Genomic DNA, 17,306 nt, shown 5'->3' on the forward strand with positions numbered 1-17,306 from the left:
ATCGTTCGTTCATCTCTCCTGTAATATATGAGTTTGTGTTCAGTTGAGGAGATGAGAAACATTCTTTAACTAACTTTGACCCAGTTTGTCAGTGGCTTAACTAAATGTGATGTCATCATTCTCATGCTGAAGGTTATTGTCAACCTTGTTACGTATGAAGATTTGACTAGCTCTTATTCATTCAGGGAAATGACTGAAGGTCCTTAAAATTCCGGAGCACTCTCTTTTTGGTCCCATGGAAACGGCTAGGCATTTTGATGCATGTTGTCATGGTGATGGAGGCGGGGAGGAGCAGTTATGGCTTGAAGGAAGAGTTCAGCTGGGATGCTTTTGTGTCTTTGTGTATGATTTGCACAATGTAGTGTCATTTTAACAATTATAAGAGCACAAAATGGTCAAACTATAGGCTTAGAAAAAGTACTGTGGAATTATCATCAACATATACCACTGCTATGATGACATCATGATAATACAGCTGCATCATTCTTTGAAGTACCTGACAGTAGCATTCAAGTACCATGATATGACTCTGAAAATCATTATATCATGATACTTGAATAGTACTGAGGTACTTCAGAAAATAACATGATATTACCATCATTGTGGAATCCACCAGTGTTTCTTTCTTTTTTTTTTTTCATGGTTTATGCTATGTATGTAATTTATTATTGTGATTTATATAAAAAATACGGTGGTATTACCATCTGATATTTACGGAAGTTCTAAGCGGCCATGCATTATTATTTTTTTCCTTCTTGTTTTCTTGTTATAACGACAAAATTTTTCTCGTTATCTCAACATAAACATAGTTGTTTTCTCGTTATAACGACTTAATTTTCTCGTTATCTCGACATAACCAAAGTCGTTTTCTTGTTATAACGACTTAATTTTCTCGTTATCTCGACATAACCATAGTCGTTCTCGTTATAACGACTTAATTTTCTTGTTATCTCGGCATAACCATAGTCGTTTTCTCGTTATAACGACTTAATTTTCTCATTATCTTTACATAAACAGTCGTTTTCTCATTATAATGACTTAATTTTCTCGACATAAACATAGTCGTTTTCTCATTATAATGACTTAATTTTCTCGTTATCTCGACATAAACATAGTTGTTTTCTCGTTATAATGACTTAATTTTCTCGTTATCTTTACATAAACAGTCGTTTTCTCATTATGACTTAATTTTCTCGTTATCTCGACATAAACATAGTCGTTTACTCATTATAATGACTTAATTTTCTCGTTATCTCGACATAAACATAGTTGTTTTCTCGTTATAACGATTTTATTTTCCCGTTATCTCGACATAAACATAGTCATTTTCTCGTTATAACGACTTAATTTTCTCGTTATCTCGACATAAAAATAGTTGTTTTCTCGTTATGACTTAATTTTCTCGTTATCTCGACATAACGAAAGTATTATGACTTAGAATGAACTACAATGATATTTTGCAAATGTAATGATCTCAAAAATAATACTCATGATAACGTAAACATTGCAATTATCATGTAATAAGTGCATTCAAATGCATGTAGTATATTTTGATATACTTATAACAAATCACTTAAATAATCTCTAATTATATTCTATAATATAATATTAAAAGATTAAGATAACAAAATGTATTGCAACTATCATATTCTAATATTAAAAATGATTATATAATGTGCAACAAATCACTTTATAGTTACAAAACTTAATGTATTTTCATATTCATAACTGAATACACAATTTTTTGTTAGTGTTTTTAATTACTCTAATTACTTTAGTTTTTAATTGCTCTAAGTAGTTAACAAACATTAGCAAGAAATCATTACCAGATAGGCAGTTATTAAAATATATTCAATTTCATAATTTTTATAATTGTTTGAATGCATTAGTGAACTGGTGCACATAAAAAAAACATATTTAAACAAATTAAAAGTGTTAATGTGTTTATTTCTCTGTTTTTATGCTCTTTGTTCTCTGACATTGGACACGATCAGGATAGATTTGAGGAGGCATGTGTTATGTAATACAAACCCACATAAAGCTGTAATTTCTGTGGCATTAGCGTCACCAAGTTAATTGCAAATATAATGACTGTGTTCAAACAGGATTTCCAAACAGTGCTTGAACCGGTATGGATGTGTGGCACTGGAAATCAGCCTACTTCTGCTCATCCCTGCATATTATGAACATATTTAAGACTGTAAAGATGACACTTCAGCTTTGACATAATATAGAGATCACAGTGAAACAGGGTTTAATGTGGCCTCTTGATACAGAAGAGGAGGAAGGTTATCGTGACGTGACGTGGTCGTGTTTGTGTGTGTGCGAGTTCATTCCTCCGCTGAGTCATTCCATTCCATTAAGATCGTTTCCAGTGCTTTAGTCACCCGTTTAACACCTAGTCATCAGCGCGGCCCAAATAGCAGGCTGACAGTAGTGGGGCTAAATCTGGTGTCTGAACCCAGCCCACCCCCCCCCTACCCCCACCAGACCAGGAAGAGACCCGGAAAGCAGATTTGCAGGCTTTTTCAGGAAGCTGCTGTCAGAGGTGAAGTGTGTAATTCTTTGTTAAAATCCTTGCTTTTATCTCAGTTAAGTGCAGAGAAAACTTTAAGTAAGCCATTTTAAAGTGGACTTCCTAAAGCTATATTTGTGCTCTGTTGGTTTTGAGATGTCCAGCGTGGCCTTAACTTCTGGCTTAGCCAATGAGGTGGGTTCGTGGGCGGGACTTCCTGTTTGGCTGGCAAATGGATGATGAAAGGCAGAAGGGGCGAGAGGTCTTGGGGAACTGATCTAGAAAGATAATGTTGTTTTGCTCATCTGGCACAGAAATGACACACTTAAAGTCAACATAAACCCAAGGCAGCAGTTATTTTATTTCAGTTTTAGTTGTAGTCATTTACTATACTAACTTAAATTATTTTATTTCAATGAGTTGAAGTTCCATCTATTTTGTTTTATTTTCAGTTTTTATATACCAAATTTTTCATTCATTTTACTTGCTAATTCATTGTCAATTCTTCCCCATGTACAGTACATACATACAGAGAATTGAAATTGCGTTACTCTCAGACCCATTGTGCATACAGATAAAACTAACAGAGCCTAAAAATACAGATAGATACAGATAAAATATAAAATACAACTAAACAAATAAGGACATGTATTTGAAAGATTTTAAAGTTCCATCTAATGCACTATATTAAGTTTATTTTTCTCTTAACTTTTAATTTTGTCTTTTTTTCAGTATTACTTTTAGTGATGTCGGTATTCCATCTTAAATTTATTTTATGTAGTGTTATATAATGTATAAGTATTAACATTTCCAATTCCAAGATTTATCTAATATTTAGATTTAAGCTTTATTTTAACTTAAGTTAACAGTAACAACACTAAAATAATCAAAAAGGAGAAAATTGACATTTTATTATACTTTTTTAAAAATATTTTTAACAATGTTCTTTGATAAATAATTTACAGTAAGATAAGGATCAAGTGAAAATCAGTGCAATTTTTTCTATGACTGATGCATCATGGCAAAAACAAAGCACAACATAATGCAGCTGTAGTTAGAAACTGAAGTGTTTAGGAGGTGTTTATGTGTAGACAAAAGCATTATAAACCCTACATACTGTATATCTCTGGCTCTTCACTTTATGTGAGTATAAAGGCGTTCACAACTCATTACGAACCCTAATTAAACTTCAGTCAGTATCAATTGACTATCTGCATCCCGGCGGATCCTGCACTCTTTCTTTGATTCATTCTCCACTCGGTGAGCGTCTTACCTTACGTAACATCACTGTACTGCACTACAGTGCTCCACACCTCCCGTGCGTTCCCTCCACATGATCACGTTCTCACCGGGACCCCCAGCTTTTGACCTGGACTGCAGTGCAGCTTGAAAAATGCTAATTCCTTATAATTACAGAACGATTTGTTGTTGTGTGTCAAGGAGCAATGTCAATATTCAATATTAGAAGCATATAATTGGGTGAAAGATGTTGGCAGCTATGTGGAAGCACATATTATACAGACAAAATCTAGATTTAATGATGCTAGACTTGATTTATGAACTGAACTAATAGGTTCAGCAGTCCTCTGTGAGAGAAGACAGACTGCCCCCTGCTGGTGCGTATGTCTATGGACACAAATTGTTAGAAGGTAATGTTGCATTTATGATTAGTCTTAATGATTTAGAATCTGTTTGCGATTTATATTGGCTTAATATACGCAACAGAATATATGCAGGTTGCAAGAAAAGCATATTAGCAAATAGTCACATTATTTTTGGACTAGTAGTTGCACACTGAAAAGCTATTTAGAGATGCTGGCATGCTTTAAGGCCTGGTGATTTAGCTAAACATATTTTTCATACTTTTGGTGGTAATATTTTTTTCTGAAATTGATTTTCTGAACTGGTCTTTCCTTTTCCCAGCAAAATATTAATAATGCATAATATTTAACTGCAATATTTACACCATATCGTTTAAAGGTTTAGGGTTTCATTTATTTATTTATTCGTGCATTTATTTATTTATTTTTGTTGAAAGAAATTAGTATCATCTTAAATCTATTCTGCTATTTTGAACTTTCTATTCATCAAAGAATCCTGAAAAATATTGTGCAGTGGTGCCAAAAAATTCAATTCAATTCAGCTTTGATCACATGAATAAAATTAGATTTTACATTGTATTTAAATTGTAATAATATTTCACAACATTACTGTTTTTCCGGAGCGTCTTCGTAAGAAAGACAAGAGAGATTGGCATGCAGCTTGTGTCACTTTCATCCAGCATTAAAAGTGTTAAAAGGAAAAAGGGAAGAGGGCCTAATTGTGTGACCGTAATCAGTTTTTCTGTTTTAATTAGACTGGCAGGCCAATTTCCAAAGGGTTCTCAGTAATAAAGGTGCACCCCGAGGGTGAAAAAAAACCATTCGGAAACCCACTTTCTGATGGTCTGCATAATTAAATCGGTATAAATGAAAGGCATATCTAATGCTCTGTGTTCGCTTCACCACCTCGCAAGGGCAAAATGTGTGTTTTCTGTCATCCATCAGTATTTGTATCCATTTAGCCTCGCAGACGGTACTGCCGATGGCGCGGTGGTTTTTAATGAAAACGTAATGAGATGTTGAGTCGATATGATCTTTATGTGCTCTCATTTCTATGGGACCTCGTTAATTAAATGCATTCCATTATTCCAATTATGTTTGTATAGTTTTTTTTTTTTTTTTTTTTTTTTTTTTGAGCAACCCTGTGCATCTCTGTAATGGTTTCATGAAGTGGAGATTTGACTGATGTTTTTGTCACACTCGAGATTTTTGCATTTATGATGTTTGCTCAATCCGACTTTTAAGACAAAAGGAATGTTTTATCACAGACGGCCTTGTTGTGGTTGGACTTGAAATATCAGTGGCGCGTCTTGCGTCAGAGCATTGCACAGATACCTTGATGAGTTCAGCTAGTTTTGAAAGGGCGAGCCGTGCTTTACTCCAAAACGGAGTCGAACATGATCACGATTCTGTGTGTGTGTGTTCGCATCAGAATGGAGGGATGGAGAATGCACCAATGACTTCCTGTTGGGTAAGGATTAAACTAATCCTACTCCAGGTTCAGGTGAGCAAGGGAGGCCGTGGTTACCTCCTCCTTCTCATGAGGGATTACAGAGGGTGGACATGTTTCCTGTCTGCCACCTCCTCCTCCTCACCCGGACTGAGCATGACGTTAGTCAGTCTGTCAAAAGCAGTGCTAGGATTTTGCCATCTCATTTAAAGAGCATGCTTAAATAGAAGATGATTCGGACCCTGAACTTGGGTTTTTAGTTTGGTCTTGGCCTGATAATGTCAGTGGATATTCCTGTAGTTTGGGGAAGTCGTCATCATGATGTGTTTTGGAGGGAAAAGACGGCCGAGACCCGACCATCAGCAGTGGGACGAAGAGGACTGTTTGATCTCAGTGGAGGTTATGGGGGTGACGAATTCTTACGCGGTAGACACAGGTAATAAATCCTTCTTCAAAGGAAAGTAATCCGTTTCATGTGTTACAGGTGTTAGTTGCTGTCTGATCAACACAGGTACTGATTCATGCTCCATTTTTTTGTAGCGTTTGCTCTAATGCTGTCATTGGGTCATTAAAAACCTGAACTGTTCAGATTTTCTTTTTTATTTTAAGGAAAAATTGTAAATACCAAATATCCATGTCTTTGTGTCATCTGTTTACTAGAGTCTTTTTGGGAAAATGGTATTAATATTGAACTTTGTAGACGTTTGAACTTGTTGCTTGGATGTTAGATGTATTTGAAGTGCTGTGGAAGCTGTAAAAGTGAAGGCATTTCAGGTATGATAAAGTTATTTACATGAGTTATTTTTGTAGTGAATGAATAGGGAGTCGTCAGGGACATACGTGTGATGTTTCGGCTGTTGCGTTGTGTTTTAAATAATTATAGCAAGAGGTATCATTTTGGATGAGGTTTTAATAAGATCTTCTAGGAGCTAAATCTAAAAATGGGTATGTTTGGTAGGCTGAATATGGCTTTAAAGTGAAACCGTTAGCCATTATGTTCTCAAATATGTCCAAGTAATTTAATTTATTAGTTTATACAAATTGGAAATTGATCAAAGATCTTAATCTGAGTGGGTGTAAGCTCAAGATACCAGTGGTCTATGGCCAAGAAACTTCTTTCCAAAAAGACTTCTTATAGAAATATAAATAGAAAGTTTTAATTCATAGGATGGAGATCAGAGCACAGATCGTCTTGATCTGTTGACTGGTCTTCTCAAACTCATTTCATCTGTACGCCGGAAGATAAAAATGGAAAAGGAAGATAAAAAAGAAATGATAAAATGAGGGGAAAGTTGAAAATAGGAAAAGAAGGAGAGAACAAGAGAAAGAAACAGAAAGAATGGAGGAAAGGAAAGAAACTGACGAAAGGAAAGACAGTAAGAAAAGGAAAGAAAAGTGGGGAAGTAGCTCTAAAGAGCAAAAAAAGAAGGAAAATGGAAGGAGTGCTGCTGTATTGTTTAGCATCTTTTTACAAATCTGTTTGATTTGAAGTTTTGGCTGATGTTTTATGAATTAAGTAATAAATAAACTGTTCTCAGACAAAATTGCTGCCTTTGATTTTGTATTTTTGTCTGTCAGATGGCAGCTGTAAGACCAACTGACATACTTCCTCTCACAAATTCCATTACACTGCAGGAATCTTTGTTTAAACGCTGTCAAGTGAGTCTAAGATTAATAGTTTTTCTCTATGGCACTCTAGTAGTACTGGACTGGTGGGGTATTTTTCATTGGAACCACTTGTGGGTGCTCTTTACAAGCCCAAAATATGCTCCCTTGTTTTCCGAATCCAGATGGCTTATAGGCAAGTCAGATTCTCCATATTTGGAACAGATATTCATGTTGTACTGAATCTTAGCAAGCCATCTTAATAGCAAAGCTAAACTATTGGATATTGGGTAGAGGCTTTGAATTCTTCTGTATGTATTTTCATAGTGGAGACAACTTCTGCATGCACATTTAGTTCCACTGACTCTAGGGAAATCATTTCATTTTCATTGCACATTAACTTTCTTTCCTATAACACTTAAAGACTCCGCTCCGTAAGTGATGGAGAAAACATTTTACATGCAGTTCTTTTAGCATATGCAAAACTTGCATGAGAAAACTGGGGAATTGTTTGGCATTTCATCCTGCCTTCATGAAATGAGCTTCCCAGTTTTGTTTGCCAATTTCTGTCATGTTCATTTGGATGAGGAAATGCAGTTGCGAGGGAGGGCAGTTTTGGATGGGAGGGTAGGAACAAGGGAGCCAAAGAGAGAATGACCGAGGCAGGCTCTGGGAAAGGGAAGCTCTACAAAATGCCCTTTAATTTGGATGCTTTTTTAGGATGGTGCAAATGTTGGTAACCGTGCAGAAGATACTCGCCGCTTCAAGCATCAGGCACCCTCCGTTTTAATCTTCAGTCACAGCAGTAACTCCCACAAGGATTTCTCTACAGGTGCCTCGGCAATGGCTTCGCTTTAAGGAGACAAAAGATTCTGCTCCTTGTTTTGCTGCTATCCTTGGGACATATGGGAACAGCTTGAAGTTCAAACAGACCCCTCTCTCTCATGCCAAGAACCTGAACATTAAGGAATTTTCCTACACTGCTGACTGCAGGGTTGCACAGACCTGTTTTTGACAGTAGGAGAAGACCAAAGACGACTTAATCTGTGGGTGCATTCATCATGCCAATGAGTGCATAATTCCCCCCATAATCCCCTGCAAGGTAAAAGTGAGGTCATGCTGGGGCTTGTTTGAAGTTTTTTTTTCTCCTCAACTCGGTCTCCATCTCTCACAAGTCAAAGGTGAGGGATTTTGCTTGCTTTTGGAATGTGGCCTGGAGGTGAAAGATTACGAGAGCGACTGTGTTAGAGAGAGAGAGAGTGCTGAAGTTGCAGAGACCAAGCTTGTGGAAGTGTGTCCATGATATTAAATGTGAATTTTAAAGGTAGAATCACATTGCTTCACCAAGACAAAGTTGGTGAAAATCTGTTGGTGAAAAAAGTTTTCCAGAATGGGACTCCAGAAGGAGGTACAGACTATGACGCCTTCGGGAGGGGCTGAGAGAAGAGGAGAGGCTGAGCTAGTAGTTGTAAAAAACATCGTGGGAGAGGAGGAGGAGGAGGGTGACGAAAGACAAGAGGCGGATCAGAGGGAGGAACGTCGAGAAAGCCCGGGGCAGAGGAGGAGTGCAGTTGGAAAGCCCAACAGGTGGCTTTACCTGAGCAGCACGGGGAATGGGGGGTGGAGGAAAGGGGAGGTACTAGGAATGAGGACGGACCAGTTACCTCCTTTACTCCAGGACAGCTGTTTGAAACAAACGTCTGCGGAAGACTTTGACTTGGCTAGGGAAGATAAATCATGGACCAGAGAACTCGGTGCTGATGTTTGCCACATTCCCATTAAGGAACTAAATTGTAATGCTGTTTTTCTGGAAAATGCAACAGAACCTCATGTGGCGGTCTTGCGAAGGCCTGCACATGGGCTTCGCCTCCTGGGCAGCAGAAGAGCCGTGAGCATGTACGTCTTCCCAGACGATAACAGGACACACCAAAACACCGCGATCAACCACCAAGACAGCTCTACAAAACCTCTCAATGATTGTTTGTTGACAGTTACCCACTCAAACAGCAATCTCCTGCCTACCACGATCCTAAATAACCAAGGTTGCCCAGATGTGGTCCAGCGGTGTAGGACAAGACGTGCCGAGCTGCGTGCGATAGACGGTCTAAAACCAGACATGCCACCTTCTGTCAGCTTGTTTCCTCTTCCACTAGAAGAACCGCCAATAAGTCGGACTTTAAAAAGCAAGAACAAACCGCGGCCTGTTAGCATGACTGTTCTGGAGCTTAACAAAGAGCGTATTGGATGCCGGGATAAGCTCGCAAACGATGCTTCCACTTTCACTGGTAGTTTGCCTCGTGCGGGCTTCCGATGGAGATGGTTTGGTCGACAGGCAACTGCTAAGGAAGTGGTGGCGAAACAAACTTCAACAAGGCTAAAGGAACCCAAGAAGACAGAAGAACCGAAGACAACATTCGGATCCCTCCGGAGGAGCTTGAGTCTAAGGATGAGGCGGAATCGTAATCATCCCGAGCAAGAGAATCGGACTGAATGGAGACGCACTTCAAGTATCGGAGAACAATCTATGCAAACCACTCGCCCATTTTCCTATCTTACTGGCAAGATGTTAGCGCCAGCTCATGAGAAAGATGAGGATCGAGGGGCCACACAGTGCATTCAGTACCAAACTCGGGGCAGAGTGGCCATCTTGGAGGTCCCTCTCAATCCTCCCAAACTAACAAAGCCCACCAAACATTTGCAACCTGAGACTAGTTTTTGGCAGCTAATTACTAGTCGTTTTAAGAGGAAAGACCCATTGTCCGGCAACAAATCTGAGCTGTGCACTGAAAGCCAAGCAGTTGGCAGCCACCCCCCTGCAAGAAATAAAAAGCCAGATTCTGTTGCTATAGAGACTCTAGCTGGCATTGGTTTCTGCAAAGGTCAAGGTAAGTTGTGTAAAATGCATAAATTCATTCCACATCCCAGTCTGACGCAGGAAAAGGTGCTGCTTTTTTGTCTGAAGAGTGCCAGGATGTAGCCTTGGAGAGCAGGGCAAATTGATTAAATATTAAAATGATATTGAAGGTCTGGCTTGGGCAGCACCGACAGGCATAATAAGAGGTTAAATGCATTATTCACTCTGAGTGCTTTGGCTCTGTTGGAGTGTGTGTGTGCTTGAGCTGTTAATTGGCTCCAAGAGGAGTTTTCTTCTAGCGTAAGTCAGCACTGCAATTGAATTAGGAATCAAAAAAGCATCCATCAAATCTTGTTTAATCATTAACGCTTTCAAGGTAATCAAATAGACTCCAGGAGTGAGTCAAGGATGGATGGCAGACAGATAAAGAGAGGGAATAATTGAATGACTCTGTTTGACTGTCAGAAGCTTCTAATTTGGAATTATTTTCCTTTTGGACCATACTGTACGAAACAATCCTGTTCTCATGGGATTGGAGTTGGGATTTGTTTTCGCTTCCACATCTCTAAAGATTAAATCATAACCTGGCATGCAGACAACAACCTCATGATATTTTAAACATGTTTTTGTTCCTTGTCTGTTCAATCTTTTGCCTGCAGCTTCTGCGTCGTCTCAGAGGTAGTGAAGACAAATAGTGCAGTTTCAGAGATTTACGCTGTGATTTTAAAAAGGGATTAAGTTACGTAGAGTGAGACAAGATGTATACATAGCGCTCAACCTTAAATCACCTCAAATCCCTTGTAATCATTAATTTTGATGATAGAAAATGTATTAGTTTTGCCTGGGTCCTTTTTTTAGATGTAAATATTTGTAATAAGTATGTGTACCGCATTGCATAAGATTAATGCAAATTTGTTTTTATGATGTTTTGTCTTTAAGTAGTGAAGTCTCACTTGCAAACGCATTGCGAGATCTTTAGCTGTTGAAGATGCCGGGTTGCAATATGTAATTTGAATGAAACGTCTGCAAACACAAGATGACTGAAATGTCAGCGGAGAGACGCTAGCACATCTGCTATTGAAATGGAGCTGTCCTTATGTTTGAGTGAGGAGGACGTGTTTCAGGGTACAAGATGATGTTATTGGCAGCACACCTTGAGATGTTTTGAGCAATTATTATGTAGTGGAAGAACACATTTCAGCACAAGTTTGACCAGAATGTTAAAATGAATGATTGTTCTTAATTATTATTTTTTCTGTGCTATATTTCATGTTATGTTTTATGTTAATGGACAGTATTTGGGCAGAAGCAGTGACACTGCCACTGTAAAGTGATCCAACTAGAAATCGTCCATCACCTAATCATTGGCGCTGATCGTAACAATCTACTTACATTACCTACTCAGGTATATCTCGGAAAGCTCGCTTTAGCACAACAAACTCCCACAAATGACTTACAGGGCTTGTTTTAGGCAGTACAATTAGTCATTCGTCAAATGGAAATTTTAAATAAAGGGAGGTTTACACCCTTGGCATCTGCTTGAGTTTATTTTCACTAGTTACTAAGGAAACTATCCTCTCCAAGCTCCCCGGATGACGAAAGTTGACTGACAGCCTGACTGTAGGTGTGTTTGCTGAATTTGAGAGCATTTTGGACCAAAGCTGATGTCTGCGGATTGCACGTACCTGTCGCTACATGCCCTGGTAGTTTGACAAGCAGGTCGTTCCTGGATATTGACTGTTTTCTGTAACTGTGAGTTCTTTGTACTTTAAGCCCGGAAGGCTTTACCTTCTTCCCTCACCTGCGTACAAAGTGCCAGGCTCTGCTTACAGGTCTGCTCAGATGGAATTCGGATGACTTGCCGGCCTTGGTGAGTTTCAATGGTAGGGTATGAAATGGTGTGAGGGCACATCAAAGGGTGCAAAGCTAGAAAAAAACATCAAAGAAAACTTGAAAGCTTGTTGTACAGGCACAAAGGATTTCCTTTCTGGTTTAAGAGTGCAAAAGAACATAAACACCTTGAGACATGCATCCTAACCATTAATTTAACCAAAATGCTCTGCATTTTTCAAAGGAGGCTTTAAAATGCCTATTGATTTCCATGCATCTCTAAAAGTCTCCAGCTGAACTTGCACTCAGCACTATTTCTAAACGCTCTCCCATGCGATCTGCGACGGCCTTGCCCTCTCTTAAAACTCTGAGTCATATTTTCTTCAGTTTGATAACAATAAAGTTTGCATCAGCTCCCATGTGACCCGAAAAGCGCTTTGTTTGCAGATCACCCTACATAAGAAAACCCATCAAACAGAAGTGCAACAGCGCTTTTTACCGCAATAGGGTTTCATTTCAGTGACATTTACATCTGGCGCTCCAAAATACCACAGTGTTTACTTGATACCGGAGTCGAGTTTAGATCATGTGTAGCCAGTTGTTAGCCGACATCTGAAGTCGAATTACTTTGATTTGTTTTGACTTGAAACATCTTTGGGAAAAGTATGGTAATATGGTGGGATTGCGAGGTGTGGTTGTCAGATGTGTTTGCCTGTTGGCGTACGTCCACTTTTCCATGGATCCGTGTGAGAGGGCGAGGATGGAGGTTGAAAACGCCTGGTTTCATCAGGGCATGTTGCTGAGCGTAGCAGGAAGAATCTCATCTGAGTCACTTCAGCAGTTTTTTGTTGAGTGCGAAGAGAGGGTGAGACATCAAGTTTAAATGAAGGACGGAGAAAACACCTCTTGACTTGCTGTGCTTTACACTTAGCACACCATGTTCTCACCATCACACGAGAACTGAATGAGTCTCTAGTTTGCTATGCATGGAAATATTCGCTTGCAGTTTAGTTTTTCATCTCCTTCAATCCACAGAGGGGTTTTAGCTTCTCTTCCCTGACGCTTTGAATAGTCATTTTGATTAGATTGGACAAGAGCAGCGGAGTGAAAAATTAACCAAACAATGCAGTGCCACAGACGTGTATGGTGCTTTAAACAAGGCTGCCCACGTGCCGCTGTGATGAAGTAATCGCTGCACGACAGATAGTGTGTGTGGCATGGACATGGGCAGGATTTAGCTGGGCCAGAGAGGTTTGTGTTTTCACTGTCATGTGAGTCCATGTAGCCAACATGACGAACATGGTTATTAGTAACAATTAAGCCTGTGATCTTATGCATGAGGGGAAGACATCATTTTCATTTACAGTTGGTGCTGTTTTTGAAGGCTGTCTGTTATGAAGATAAGGAGGGACACTTATAAAAGAAACTTATAAAAGAAATATATATATATATATATATATATATATATATATATATATATATATATATATATATATATATATATATATATATATAAATATAAATATATATAAGGTTGAGAAATAAATAGGCTTATTTCAATAATTAATATTTGTTTAATAGCAGCATTTAAAATAAATTGTTTTATTTTTACAAATTGCTTTTTTTATTTGTTTTTAAAGAAGAATTAAAAACACTAATATGATGAGTTTCATACTTGGCTTTAAAAATAGAATATTAGTTACATTGTTAATGAAACAATATTAGATTATTTTTTCCATTTCTTTTTCTGGTAACAGTAATGTTTACTTAACCAAGAAAATGTGATAAAAACTTTGAGGACTAAAATATAAAATATTTTATTTTTCTTAAGAAAAAATGTTTTTTTTTTTTACATGAATCTGTTTTTTCATGATTTTTTGATTATTGTTAATTATTTCTGTAATTATATTCCTTGTTGATGGCCGTATAGATTGTTATACGTGACCCTGGATCACAAAACCAGTCTTAAGTGTCAATCTTTTGAAATTGTGATTTAGACATCATCTGAATTAATGGATGTTTTATTAGGATCTGACAATATTTGGCTGAGATGCAACTATTTGAAAGTCTGGAATCTGAGAGAGCAAAAAAAAAATCAAAATATTGAGAAAATCACCTTTAAATTGTCCAAATGAAATTTCTTAGCAATGCATATTACTAATCAAAAATAAAGTTTAAATATCAATGGAAATGTACCAAATATCTTGATGGAACATGATCTTTACTAAGAATTCTAATGATTTTTGGCATAAAAGAAAAATGGATAATTTTGATGCATACAATGGTTTTTTTTTTGGGGCTATTGCTACAAATATACCCCGGAGACGTCAGACTGGTTTCGTGCTCCAGGGTCACATATGTGTATAAGCAATAACATGTAGTGTCAGTGAATGACATCATCACGTACTAAGTTTTCTGTCTGTTTCGTTTCAGATTCATTCGTTAACAGTCAGGAATGGACATTAAGTCGATCAGTACCAGAGCTCAAAGTGGTGAGTGATCTTCCCATCTTTTGTCTTGTCATTTTATCTCTTAACTTTATGCCTGAATATGTTCAGCAAGCAGTGAGATGTCAGTCTCTCTCTGTAACGATACGTCTGCTCGTGTCACTCTTTCAGTTATTCTGCTGACGTTTCCTCAGAATAACCACCAAAGTTCACTGATGCTTCATACAGAATATCACTGTCAAAATGTGACTAGAATAACTCCATTTATGCTATATTCATTTTTTTACACTGTAAAAGGATCATTTAGTAGTACAAAAATATGCATACAATTATGTAGATCATAGTTTTAGTAGTATCAGTATCAGCTTCATGGAAGAATAATCCAACTCCAGAATCATAATTATCCAATTTAAAAAACGCATCTTATTATGAGGCAACGCGATGTTTTATTATTGAGGAAGATGGTTACTGTTTGAACCTTGTTAACAGTACACACCACCCTCCGATGAACCCGAATGCTGTTAAAATGATGACGGAGGAGGATGTGTGGTGTTTTGGGAAAAGAAAGGACAGAGCTTTTCCATTTCCATGACGAAAGCAATATTCGGTGCCCTTATGAAGCTCAAGCTGGTCCTAGTGATGCACGATGTACATGGTCAATGGCTGATTTTAGCATTTATTTAATGCATTTATATTTTGATTCAATTATTGCCATTTCATATATGTGTGTGTGTGTGTGTGTGTGTGTGTATTTGTGTGTGTATTTATAGTATTTATATTGTATTTAGATTTTTTATTCACTTTTTTTTCATCAATGTAAAAATTGTGTTAAGTAATTTAAATATCAAAAAAATCTTATTATTTGCTATTACAATAATAATGAGTAGTATATAATTATTCAATAATTATATATTTTTTTTACTTTTTTATTATTATTATATTTGTAATAATTGTTTATTAATTGTATACATATGTGTATTAAATTGATTGAATTATTGGAATTATATTGTTATCAAATATCAATATCAAATATCAAAGTTGCCATTTTTTTTAATGGACATTTAACTTTTTTATTTAATTTAATTTAATTGGTCTTGTGTATATCAGAATATATTAGGGTAAACATTCTGTTAGCATATTAAAATATTTTTATCTGCTATAATAATAATAATAATAATAATAATACTAAAAATAATTAAATCGTATAATATTATTTTTTATTCTATATTATATTATTTATTACATATAATAAATTTTTACAGCCATTTTTAATTCATCAATCATTATAAAACTCTTTACAAAAATGTTGCATAAGAGATTGTTTTGCTATTGAGACTTTTAGCTATTATTAATAATACCTTATGATTTAAATGTTAGTTTTGAATGTTGGTTAGAATGAATTTCACATTTACTATGATTAATTTTGGGGACATTTTTGGAATTCTGTGAAAAGGAATTTTAATATTGAAAATGTGTTCATCAGAGCCGTTTGTCTTGTTAGCTGAAAGCATAATAATAACACATAATAATAACAAATAAACTAACATTCACAGTGCAGGAGAAAGTGACTGTTACTTCAAAGAGAGAAAAGAAACTTCATCTGTCTTTATCGGCGCTCATCTAGTCGTTCCTCCAGTGTTTGAGGAAAGACGGGTGAATCTGTGCTCATCATGTTTCTAAAGCTGTCTGGGGAACAGTCGGCGTCCCGTGGACTGACAGACAGAACAGTTGCGTCAGGTGTGAGGAAACTCCTGAAAGCTTGACAGAAGGAAATCCTGGATGCACAACGGATGTTCTCCATCTGTTGGTAGTGAATAGTTGATGAAAGTGATTATTGTCTTGGAGGCAAATGTACACAAAAACAGCTAGAGCACCTTTAAGTTTTATTAGTTCTTTAATATCCTGAAATGAATCCCATTGATTGTCTTCCAGTCATTTGTTTTCTCTTCTGTTTGCTTTATGCACCCAAACACTGTCACTGTCTGCTCGGTTCCGGCCTGACACATGTCTGTTTCTGCATGCAGGGCATCGTGGGAAACCTGTCCAGTGGGAAGTCAGCATTAGTTCACCGGTATCTGACAGGAACATATGTCCAGGAGGAGTCGCCCGAGGGTGAGTGAGTGAGCAGCATGTTTGTCACGGAGCAGACTCTCACATGGTCTTTTGTGTGCTTTATTTATTTCTATATGAACAATGGTGCCCTGCAATGGTTTTAGGTTGACACTGAGGTTAAAAGTATCATTTTATACCTTAGTTTTTAATTGCATTAATAGTCTACTGTTTAAAAGTTTTGGGTCAGTGAGTTTTTTATTTTAATTTATTGAAATAAAATACTGCTTTTATTCTGTAAGCATTAAACTGATCAGAAGTGACAGTAAAGATATTTATAAGGTTTCAAAAAAATCCCGTTTCAAATAAATTCTGTACTTTTGAACTTCCTGTTGATTTAAAGAATCCTGAAAAAATGGGTTTCCTAAAAATATGAAGCAGCAAAACAACATCGATGATAATAAGAAATGTTTCTTAAGCAGCAAATCAGCATATAAGAATGATTTCTGAAGGGTCGTGTGACACTGAAGACTTGAGGAATGATCACAGGAATAAATTACATTTGAGAATATATTTAATAAAACAATCAGTTCTTTGAAATTGTAATATTTCACAATATTGCTGTTTTCACTATATTTTGGATCAAATAAGCCTTTGGTGAGCATGTAAAGGACTTCTTTCGAACACACTTAAAAATGTCACAGACCTTTAAATCGTAGCATGTTTATTTAAAGAAGTATTCTGTACATAATTTAGTGAGGCGTTCCTCACTTTGTGTTGTAATACACAATAAGTCTCTGAGGCAAGATTATCTTCGAATCGGTTGTAAAAAACTTGTTTTGAAAGTATCACCGTAGAGCAAACATAAAATGTCTTGACATGTGTCTAGTATGATAACATCACTTACCAACCTTTTCTGAGTAACTTATGTCCAGTTTAATCATCATATCAAGAC

The 17,306-nt window shown here is 36.9% G+C and overlaps 1 protein-coding gene across 4 annotated transcripts in view; it reads left to right on the top strand.

Moving 5' to 3' along the window:
* agap3 (ArfGAP with GTPase domain, ankyrin repeat and PH domain 3) overlaps nucleotides 1-17,306 on the top strand; it is a 143,019-nt gene that overhangs the window by 50,799 nt on the left and 74,914 nt on the right. For 2 of the 4 annotated variants that reach the window (XM_052542900.1, XM_052542902.1), the window contains exons 2-3: nucleotides 14,289-14,347; nucleotides 16,327-16,414. In XM_052542900.1, coding sequence (XP_052398860.1) covers nucleotides 14,289-14,347; nucleotides 16,327-16,414 — 147 coding nt within the window. Of the gene's footprint in view, nucleotides 1-5,708; nucleotides 6,003-8,344; nucleotides 10,057-14,288; nucleotides 14,348-16,326; nucleotides 16,415-17,306 lie in introns of those variants that run through there. The other 2 variants (XM_052542901.1, XM_052542899.1) reach the window with 2 other exon arrangements.

This window comes from Carassius gibelio, chromosome A24 (genome assembly GCF_023724105.1).
Source record: "Carassius gibelio isolate Cgi1373 ecotype wild population from Czech Republic chromosome A24, carGib1.2-hapl.c, whole genome shotgun sequence".
Classification (NCBI taxonomy): Eukaryota; Metazoa; Chordata; class Actinopteri; order Cypriniformes; family Cyprinidae; genus Carassius; species Carassius gibelio.